The 11,863-nt window shown below is 41.1% G+C and overlaps 1 protein-coding gene across 1 annotated transcript; it reads right to left on the bottom strand.

Annotated features, from left to right (window-relative positions):
* Positions 1-1,770: 1,770 nt before the first annotated feature.
* On the bottom strand, positions 1,771-6,242 carry COMMD8 (COMM domain containing 8; the record flags this gene model as incomplete). The annotated part of the gene is made up of 4 exons (XM_081998911.1): positions 1,771-2,028; positions 3,768-3,920; positions 4,943-5,098; positions 6,198-6,242. 4 exons carry the CDS (start codon positions 6,240-6,242, stop codon positions 1,771-1,773), a joined length of 612 nt encoding a protein of 203 aa, XP_081855037.1.
* Positions 6,243-11,863: the final 5,621 nt, after the last annotated feature.

Genomic DNA, 11,863 nt, shown 5'->3' with positions numbered 1-11,863 from the left:
TTTCATCAAAGGATTAATAGTTTATTTGGTCACAAGTCATAATGGCCTTCTCACTTCAGTATCTTATAGCATCAACAACTTCTGGCTTTGCAGAGAACACTTCTTCCCCTGTTCCCCCACCCTGCCCCCCAAGTCAACTGGGGAGCCATCACCAGCAGATACTGTCAATGATCTCAATTCCATTATTTCAGTTGCAAGACAACCTTCAAAAAGGAGAAAAAGAATGAGATTAAAGTTGGATGAGACCAAAACTTAAGCAGCCTAGGAAATACAGCTTTTTGCTTTCTGTTACAGTATAATATGCAACTGTATATTGGAAAACACACCATCCCTCTGTCAGCTCTCTTACAACCTCACACAACTATCACTTCTAGTAACTTCCTTTAGCACTTGCTGCACCCAAATCATTCCTCACCTCCCTGTAATCAAAAAGTAGAATGGTAATTTCCAGGTCCAGTGAGATTCCTTCCACACAAAGCAGAACGGAGGGACCATTTCTAGAATGAATTCCTCTTTGTGCACACATAACACTAAGAAAGGAGATGACAGCATCCCACAGCTTCCATACAGACCTTCAAGCAGAGCAAAAGGCTTGTAGAAATGGAAGTCTGTCCCAGAAGAATCTTTGTTTGCATAGTGCAGAATTCATGACAAGCTACTATTTTGATTTTGTTTTGAAGGAAAAAATCTAGGGGAAAAGCAAGCTGTTAAGAGCTCGCATTTCACAAAAGCACCACCTGTATCTGGACCAATGCATTTATCTCTCTGGGAACTACGTAGTTATTCAGAGGTCTCACATCAGCCTCATTAAAGCAACCGGTAGACAAAATATTGGTGTCTTTTGTAATTCAAAATATTAACAGCACTACTAGAACTTAGTGTTTTAACTCTATAAGCTATAAATCTGTTATTATCAATCATGTACTGACGGAAATTTTTTTCCAAATGTTGGTCTACAGATCCCAGCTATAGCATCATAGCATTACATAAAACATCTAAAGAAACCCCTTTACTTGCTAAGTGTTATGAGGCAACTAGAAGCTGCTAACTTGTAAAACATGTTGATACAACACTTTCATATCCAGCCTACAAGATGTCAGAGAATTCCATCTCCTGGATAACAGACTTAAGTATTTGAAAACATTTTCAGATTTAAAAAAGGAAAACAACAAAAAAACCCCCACTTTCCTTTATAACAGAGCCAGAATTAATCCTGAAACGTAACTGAACAAGGATGGGCTCCAGGGTTTGCAGTTATCACCAAGGTGCAAGTCAAATGACACTTCTTCCCCTAACAGTTTTCCTTAAAATCCTCACTTCCCTCAATCTTTTCTATTAAGAAATCTGAGACACTCCAAATGAAGTTTTACTTGATATTTTCTTCTTGGGATACTGTATTGGAATCTTTGTAACTTTTTTCCTGATTTACTAGACTGTGGAAATTAAAGCACTAAATTTGAACCAAACAACTCTCCTATATGCATTCCCAACCACTGACATTTTGTGAAGCTGGGGGAACACTGGAGTTCTCAACAGTTTTTCAAAATCAACTCTCATCTGATACTTTGTCATTTCATTTGCTTCTCCTCCTATTCTCACAAGACTTTTTAATGGTGCTCTGAACAGACTATTATGCTTATCAGGATTCTAATTACGTTTTTAAAAGGTTCTAGACTAAACTGTGCTAAAAAAAACCCTGAAGTCTATCAAAGATAGTCTGCCTTATGTAAGGCTTTCTGTTACTCTATAGTCATTTTGCCAATGAATGATTTACTTTGGGTTTTCAGCAAGATACCCAGAACCAACAATTTCAGTTAAAATAAACTCAGTGCATGAAAAGTTAGAACAAAGGGCGATATCAGTAAAAGCTACCTTATTTGCAGCTTCCAGTGCATTTATTAGGTTCTGCAACTCTTCCTTATTCATCTCTATAGAAACTGGTTTAATTTCACCATTTTCTCTCACATCCAAATCAAGATTGAGAAGTGGCATTTGCAGCATGGAGATCTTATCGCTGGAGAGAGCAAGCTATACAGATTGATGAAACAACAACAAAATGAACGTGATGCCATTAAGTTTTCAGTCTCATAGGATCACATCTGCACTTTATATTGAATATGTACTAACAGAACCAAGAACATGACAAAAGTAACTTCTCACAAGTCACCTCTGCAGGTTTTGGTTTTGCTTCCCCCCACCCACCCCCCATTGTTGGCATTTTTGTTTGTTAATACTAGCAACATACTGAAATACTAAAACCCCTCTTCATAGCAATACATTTGTCAAAAAAAATTGTTAAAATTACCAGGCTACTACATTTTTGTTTCTAGGTGAAAAGATGTATTTGATCATGGCTCTCCAAAAGTGATATATATGAATTCTGAAGTCCCCATATTCAAATAATTCTGGTAATCAACAAGTAAGAGCCTTATAGAAGGAGGCAGTTGGGAGAAAGAGGACACCTTTGTGCATTTTTCAACTCTGTACAGCTGATCAAACACTGTCAGATATCCTATTTGACAATCACTGACAAAAAGGACTACATGCCAATTGTGCTTTTTTTGTGTACTATTATACTCACTCCATTATAAATAAGGCTTTTAAAATATATTACAATTAAAGATCAGTTGATAATACTGTAGGTCAGCATTGTACACACCTATTTATTTAGAGAGCACAATGTGGTAGAGCAGAGGAGACACAATGTCCTTGGTAGGGTTCAACTATGGTAAGCGAAAAAAAAAATCACAACCAGCTCAAGAGGAAAAAAAAGTGTTTTAAAGCAAAATTAATACAATCATTCAGACATGTACCAGAAATTTGTATCACAAAATAGAAACAAACTCAAAAAATCCTCCAGAAGAAAAAGTTAAAAGAAACCACAAGCAAAAAACATGAGTTCACATAAGTCTAGTTTATATTTTTGTCAGAAGTAAATACAGTTAGCGAGAGATCAATCCCTAGTAACAGTTCATCTGAAGCACATTATGACGCTATATTTGCTTCTGCAAAATTTTATTATGGGCATTGCTCTTTGATTTGCAAAGCCATTTCCTGCACAAATTTAACACTTGTTGAAGTGGAAATCTATTTAACAGCTCTACAAATCTGTTTAGCAGCTCCCATGGACTAACTAAACATTACTTTATTGTTTATATTTTAAGTCTCTGATACAGCTTAATTTAAAACAGCTGTCTTCATAACCCCAAAGCATCATCCAACCTCAGGCAACAGAGTTATCATTGCTTATTATCAAAATAATTCTAAAAGATAAATGATTTCAAACTAATTAAGTAGTTTTTTATTGCAGGAATCTAAAAATTTGAAAAAATGGAAGCACATCCTAAATCACTGTACTACTGCTAAACTTAAGTAAATATTTCTTCTTCCTTTGTGTAAAAATACTATTTTTACACATTTAAGTAAATACTCACAATACTATTTGAGGCCTATTCGAGCCTCAAAACCATAACAGCATATGAAAGTTTCAGGTGTTCTTGAATTATGCTCAATCTCCTTTTAGGCAAGAGATAGGTATTGCAGCTTTAAAAGAACGAAGAAGGGGGGTAAAAAAAAATAATAGTAATTTTACTTTTACAGTTTATACAAATTTCTGGCAAGTCTTTGATGCGTTATCATGAATGTGCTTTTCTGATACCTATAAAAATTGAACCATGGTCCAGAATGAGCAGGCCTAAACGGATTATATCAGTACTTACTTCTGTATTGTGGAACACTTTCAAACAACATTAAGGCAACTCTCTCACCTTTAACTGCCAGTCAAAATCCTGCAGCTGGGCAGAAGAGATTGCATTTACTCTTTCTACCAGTGCATTCCTGATTTCCTCCTTTCTGCCTTTTAGACATTTTGTGATTGCTTCTTGATAGTTTGAATTTAATTCATTTATCTGCTGAGCAGCCTACAAAAATAAAAATAAAAATTGTGATTGCTTAAACCATGAATGACAGAAATAACATGTACCACCTGTAATAGCTGTGCTCTGTAGATACGCAAGCTTCTACCCAGATAGCTGTCATATTAGACTCCACAGTCTCATCTTTCTTATATTGCCCTCGGTGGCTGCTCTCTGTGTTTGATAGTTAAGAGTCAGTATTTACCACAGCAACATATTAAAAAAAAAATTTTGTAATTTAAAGACATCAGAGAATGGAGGCTTTATTGACTTTCTTCGACAACACCCTAAAATCAAAACAAAACAACAACAACAACCACACACACAAACAACACAGGTTTAGCTCTGAGCTTCCAACTATCAGAGCAGAGACAAAATACATATCTGAGCTGAAATGGACATACTGATGTACCAACTGTCCTGTGGCTACACAACTTTCTTTGATCTAGCTACTAGCAGGTAGCCAAAATATGAGCAATGCGCAAAAGATGAGAGTTAAGATTTGTGATAATGGAACAAGTTTTTGCAATGTTTATACATATTGGAATGCCCTGAATTATAGTCTGTCCCACACAGTCCTCCGTTCACAGTCTAGATTTTTTTTTTGTTCACATACAGTCAATATTTTAAAACACTTCAATGCAGTAGTAATGAACAAAGAAAGCCAAACAGAGTGTGAATTGTTTTTATTGCTAATGAACAGTAATGACAGGTTATGTACTTTAAAAGAAACAGATTTGGTGATACTTAAGATATGAATTTAAGTGACTAAAACAGTACTTTAGTAAGTATTATCCAGTTCTACTTAAACTTAAAAAAAAAACCAAAATAGAGTCCAATTTCACTTTTTCTTTTAAGAAGTCTTCACAGTGTATCTCTAAATGCTGCTAGCCTTCTACCTATTTAGGCTTACTCTGCTGCTATTCAAATGCTACACTATAAAAATACTCTAGTACTAAATAAACTACAAAACTAATCACTCCAATACGATCTCTCAAAGTCAAGCCCAATGAGCGATGAGCACTTACCTCTTCATCAGATATGTTTCTGCCGACCGCAGTTTTGAAATACATCATTGTTTCTTCTAAAATCTCCATCCACTCCGACAAGCTCCAAATACTTCCATAATCCTGGTATCGAGGATATGCACGGCCACATATGCCATCAACTATTTTATGAAGGAACTGAACAATGTGATAGATAACTTAAGAACATGATTCTATCACAGTTAACCTACCCCACATACGAGACTGATCAGGCAATTCAGTTATCGCCCCTCCCTTCACGAGGTATTGTCTCAATGCTTCCTCGAAGTGCAGCCCATTGCACCATTCTAAAAAGTCATAACAAAGCAGTTCCTGCCTATGAACTGTCCTCCCCTCTCCTTCAAAGTCAATTCACAAGGTTTGGCCACAGAAATCACACGATTCAGATTCACCTCGGTCTTACATTTGGACTTCATAGTTTTGTGCACGACTGTGACGTACTGCTGAGCCGCAGAGCTGCCATACCAAAGGGCACCTCAGTCACCCCTGCACTGGGACTATCAGGATGCAAAACACAACTCAAAAAGTGCAGACGGACTCTCTCTACTCTCCCAAACCACTGTCCTCTAGCACCGAGGCTCTTCTACACGCCTGACTTCTTGGCCCGCTGTAGTAGTCTTCCTTTGAGCACCGAGGCGAGGCAAACTCAGCCATCCTGCTACTTCACCGGCTGGCAGTCGCGGGAGCCTCTCTGCGAGCAGCCGACAGCCCCGGCCATCCCGCTCAGCACCAGCCGGCGGAGCTCAAGGGTATTTCCAATCATCTGACAGCGAAGCGCGGGCAGAAACACCCGCTGCGCGCGCCCCCAGCCTACTCTGAGCCCCTGCTTTTGGTTTCGTTTTGGAGAGACCGGCGAGGTGAGGCGCCCCGCGCTGCAGCCCCACGGGCCCGGCCTCCCTCACAGATGCCGGGGAGCCCCACCTCGGCCCCCCCGCGGCGAACACCGCCCTCCCCAGCCCCGAGGGGCGTTACCGGACACCACTCGGCTGGGACCGGGGGGGGGGGAAGCACCCGCCTGGCTCCCGTCGCGCCCCCACCCCCGGTTCTCACGTCGGCGGCGGCAGCGGCAGCAGCAGCCCGGAGGCCCCGTCCCCACGGAAAGCAGCCGCCACGTCGGGCGGGGAGGAAGGCGGGCTGCTGACCGGCGCGGCTGCGGCTGCGGCTGCGGCCGCGGCTCCGCCTGCCTCAGAGGCGCCGGCGCCCCGGTGCCGCCCGCCCGGGGGCGCGGGAAGCCCACCTCGAAGGCCCGGTCCGGCGCGAGCTTCTCCAGCAGCCGCAGCATTTCCCGGCACGCCCCCCCCCCAACCACGTGACCGCCTGGGCGGCCCGCGAGCACGCGCTTCACCCTCCCCTCCGCATGCGTATGAGCAAAGACCCCGCCCTTCACCGCCCCAGGTTCCGTGTTCGAGTCCCGGCCCCGGCGCCGCGGGGATCACCCAGCGGGTTTGGCGAGCAGACCGCCGTTCTGTGCAACCTTCGGTCTGACGGCGAATGAAGTTGACACCCCCAAAATTTTACGAGCTTTTATATGCAGTAACACCTCGGCTATTTTTACATACTGCCTGTTTTGCAGCTTTGCTTTTTCACTCTTAACAGGCTAACTTTCCAACTGGTGGCAGGGGAGGAAGTTCAAGGCTTACAACAGGCGCCACGTCTTCTCTGACATTAAATGAAACTGAAGAAGTTAGGAGAAATACTAACTACAGAAGTCCAGGCTGCTGGTACAGCGCTTACCGTGAACCATACATTTCTAGTTTCTGCTTTGCTCAAGTGGGAGTCGAATGCTAACCAGTCCGTGGAGGAGGCTCACGGGACAGGTTTTAGCATTAGCAATGACCTTTCCGTGCCTTCAGTTGATTTGAATGTGGATGTGAAGAAGCAAAAAAGCCCCGACCACTTGAATGAGAAAACGCGTACGAGTTCAAGTCCCAGGAAAACACTGAAATGCCCAGAAATTGACAGACCTGTAGGCAGACCTTACATCACTGAAATCCCTAGGCTAAATCACAGGCAAACAATGAGGCTTATGTAAATACAACACTGGGCCATAAGGATATGAAAGCAGCTACAGGTCTGCACTGGTGGGTATAAGGTCTGTGGAAAACCCCAGGCTGGTTAAGTGAGAGCGCAGCACACCTCCTCCAAAGATAGGTATGTGGCCTTGTAGGAACAGTGTGCTGCGTGGGAGTTTCGGAAAAGAAACAGATGGGGAAGAACCATGTTTTTTCATCCATCATCAAAATTTTTCATTCATCATCAAAACGACTTCACGTTTTGCTGACTGTAAACTTCCAGACTGACCCAATTTCTCTTAGGGTTTGCTACTGCTAGTAGATTAGATTTTTAATAAAGGCTTCTGGAAAATTTGTTCAATTTTACCATGGAGAAATTACTTGAAGCTGCTATTAAATTCGGGAACAGCTGAAATTGCAAATAAAAATATTTTATATAACTTTCAATAATAATTTCCTTTATTGCCCTAGAACTTGCGTTGTTAGATAACCAGAAACCTACCCAGTTTCTTTTGACTGTACCACGTTGCACGCTACAAAACAGAGCAGCAGGGGGAGCTTCTGCTCCAAACAAAACAGACCTGGCGGCAACAGGAGAAATACGAAGGCGATCCGGGCTTGGAAAGAAAGAAACTAGAGGGAAGAAGGAGAAAGATGGTGAATGTCTCACTTAGTTGAAAGGGATCAAAAAAGTGACAAACGCAAGAGAGCAAAGATGTAACACATGAAAGACATGAACATGTCCCTAAGGATAGGGAACCAGCATTCTGTCTGACACAATCTCAGTGGACAATTTCAAAGCAGCTTCTTTTTTGCAGGTCTGAAGAATAAAGAGTTTCACTTTTCATAGATACGTAGTTTAAAATAATATTTTGGATTCAGCCTACTGACGCAAGAGGAGCAAAACCAGATCGTGCAAGGAAATCACAGCTGGGTTAGCTAAATCATGTTTTGGAGACCATGTACAGCTCTAGCTTTACTTTGTAAAGTAGTAAGGGCATACAAAGCTGGCTTTTGGCAGTTCAGAGTTTGTTTGGACTTGCATTATTTGGATCCACCATCAGGTCTTAGGCCTTAAAAATACGTGCTTTTCATGCTTCTGTACTACAGCAGCAATAACCCACCTCCCTGAAGGTAAGTGGTCAAATAGCCACAAAATCAGTGACAGGGAGGGAAACTTGTAGGACAGTAAGTAGGTAGGCAAGAGCTTACAACACAGCAAGGAAAGAAGCAGCTTTACGAGAGAGAAATGTGGATCGAACTTCGCATTATAGCTGCTGACTTATAGAGGGTTTTGTTTGCTTTTACAGATAACCCACAAGCTAAACCGCAGTAATGAAACTTATTTTAAAATTAATCCTTTTGTTGCCCTTGGTTTTGGAAGAAGGGCAATAATCAAAACATTGGGAAATAATTTAATAATCAGAGGTTCTTAATATTATAGTAGCATAAAGGTGTTTTACATTGCTCTAAGTATATCCACTTGGGGAGAGCATGGGAGCACTCACAAGGAACTACTAAATTGGTATGCTGATATAAATAAATAGATAACTCTGTATTTTACCAACATGGAGGGGGCAGTCAATGGTTTTTTTTAAATGCACAGGAAACATGAGGTTGCAGTTCGGATTATGCTGAGCTAAATGTAGGTTGCCATGGAAGAGGGAGGTCCCACTGGTCCCTTAGCCCCTGCTGCCAGCTCTGCTTCCTCTCCCGATCCCTCATGCCAGTATTAGGGTGTCTGGGGCTGCAGGATGAAACTGCAACTGATATGGCAGAAAACTAATTGTTATTTTTGCACTGATGGGTTTTTTTCATGAGTTAGATTTCAGGCAGGTTGGAACAGAGCACCAGTTCTGACAGAAGAGACTTCTGTGGTTGGGACCAAGGGGGAAGACAAAAGTACCCTTTCTGGCAGCCCACACTTAGATGAAATTGGTCCTGAAACTACAGCTTGACACATGAATGTCAATCAGTGAACTGCTTTAATTATTACACCAGGAATCTTGAAAGCTTTTGTAGAAGCTTATATATAAACATGCTCACAGTGATATACTACAACTGAAGGAGACTGCAAATAATGTACATCTCTTTCATTGTTACACTCGGACCAGAGAGTGAAGTTCATAGTAAGTGAGGCTGTCATGAGATACATGATACTGCCATGCAGAATATACTTTATCAGCTATTTGCTTTTCATAATCTATAGTCATAATTCTTCCTGAACAAGAAATCAGCTTCTTAAATAATTTTATTTGTAAAATTTAAGCACATAAAACCATGAAAAGTTTTGGTTCTCTTCCCCCCTGCCCCTTTCTGTAAATATAATACCTGTGTATTCACTCTATGAGACACGAAGAGTACAGTATGTCATACATAGTGGATACAGTCTATGTCCATAGCTTTATACTTGTCTCTATCTTCTCTGCCTTTTCCCAGCCCAGTAAACAGATATAACAAGAGGGACTTCCTCACATGTTCTTTATTTCACTTCTCACTCTGAAATTTCAAAATCCTCTTGTTGGTTTCTGTAGCAGTTCTTGTCCTTCCAACAGATTGCACTGAAGATCTAGCAATAGCTGTGAGAGGCTTTCTGATTGTTCAACATCACCTTAGAGACACACAATTTATATACCAAACTCTGTACTGCCTTTCACACAAAAGAACATAGTAAAGAGATCATCCAAAAGAGCTCTGCTACACTGCAAGATTTTCAGAGAGCAACTGCTATTGCTGGAGACTCTCTGAGCATACTTTGAAGTACCAGATGGGAAAAATCTTTTACATAGTATTCTAAATCAAACAAGTTAATATCATAGTTTTTTTTAAAGATCTGTACCGTGTACGTCTCAACACCTGCCTGGCTGAGGTAGTGGAAGGGCCAGGAGCTGGTATCACACCCAGTACTCCGCAGGACAGAGGCAGGAGAATAGCTACTGTATAGGCCAAGGAGCCTGTAGTTCGCTTGAGCCATCTACCCGCTGAAGTAACACCTCAAGACAAACTGGAGTCAGTAACTGGGACTGTATGCTCATGAGTGCCACTGGTCACCATCTTCAGTCCACAGCTGGGCAGGAACACATTTATTCTGCCTTTCCACTCCTGTCCCCAAGACACGCTTCTTTGCATAAGCTGCTTTGACAGGAGAGGGAGGAGACTTTGTCTCCCATCCTACAAGAGTCTCTATGAATATTCTCCTAACTATCCTTTCCTATAATTCAGGCCCATTATTTCTTATCCTGTGCTCAGGGAACATGCAGAGAGTTTATTTTCATCTGATCTGTTGCTACCATTTTATAAGGAAAAATCTATTGATACCATTTCTATTCTTCTACATCCCTTTTTTCACCTTTGAGACTTCTAGGTGAACTGAATACCAGGTACACGTCAGGACTGTAATTTTACTCACCATGTGCAGGTCTAATGATTGTAATGGCTGGAATGCAAAAAGACAACAACAACAGAAAATTAATAATCCCTTTTAGGGCAGATGCAGTAAAACCATAAGCCAAATATTCCTCCCCTTCTCTAAGCCTAACCTTAAAATTTTAATATCAATAATGAATCGTAAGAGTGTGTTGGTGCCTTTCAAAATTCTTTGGACATCATAAAAGATAAAAGAAAATGCCCTGTGGGTAGATTATGGTGACTCTTAGCCCTATTAGTAAACAACAATTAGTAGACACTGGAATATGCTGCACAGCAAGTTGCACCAACACGTCATAATAGCAGCAGGGAGAAAGTATTCCTAAAATAATAAACATGCTACTAGGTATATCTCCCCTTATCCACACAAGGTATTCAGGGACTGTATTTATTATATGACTCTCAATTGAGAGCTACTATGATAGCTACTATAGGTTTTATTTTTATCACGTAATATTCTAAGGTAGTGAAAACAGCTGTTGGTCAAACAGTTACGTTGGCAAAACTTTGTTTTTGCTGACAAGAGCTGTTTCAACCAAGTGCATATAAAGAGAAGGTAATTTTAACAGACTAAGAAAAAGCAGTTTGTTGATACAGCTACATTCATGTTAGGAGTGCTTTTGCCAGTACAGCACAGCAGTGGTTTTTACCACTAAATCCCTTCCAGGGTAAACACAGCCAACTTGCTCACAAGGCAAACAGCCTTGGGATTTACAAGTACTTCTCAGTCTTGTCAGTCTCTGTCCAGTTTGGCAGCACACTGTGCTGGCCAGAATGCCTGGACTTCTTTGGGACCTCTAAATAGTAAACAAGGGGCAGCTTTTCACATCTACCTCCTACTTCTGCCCTTTTCTTTTCCCTGGGAAATAATAATTGAGCAGACTTCACTGAAGATGTTCTTAGCCTCCTATTAAACAACAAATCCTGTCTACCCATGCTTGTATCCAAGCTCAGGGAAGTGGAGTCAGTTAGTACACTTTACACATATAACTTTCCTTGAAGGATATTTAACATCTGTTCCCATTTTTTCTTTTCTGAGACAGATAGTGTGACTACCATACTTTGCACAGAACTAGGATAAAGAAAAAATTCCAACCCTGACACTATATTATTTCCTGCCCACTTCATCTTCTTGCATCTGAGTTTCCCACCTGCAGAGTTAAGATAGTAATATCTGACTGTTCCTACAGGTGGTGTAGGAATCTATTAAGCTTGTGGCTTTACACCATCACGTTTATTAACTTTAAATAGTATCTGATAAGAACCAGCAGTTCTGTATTTTGGGAAAAGTATGACCACAGCAGCAAGCCATGTGTGTGTCCAGAATGACAGAAATACTTTTGTCTTAGGAAACACGTGGCAATATGACAGCAAACACAGCAAATGTAGTGCTCATAGGGAATACAAAGAAATACACTGCAGAAGAGGAGGAGATTAGAAAAAAATAATTTGCAAGTGACATCTT

This window comes from Phaethon aethereus (assembly GCF_964289735.1).
Source record: "Phaethon aethereus genome assembly, chromosome: 4".
Taxonomy (NCBI): domain Eukaryota; kingdom Metazoa; phylum Chordata; class Aves; order Phaethontiformes; family Phaethontidae; genus Phaethon; species Phaethon aethereus.
The sequence above is the reverse complement of the archived record's forward strand: the minus strand, read 5'-3'. Positions and strand labels throughout refer to the sequence as shown.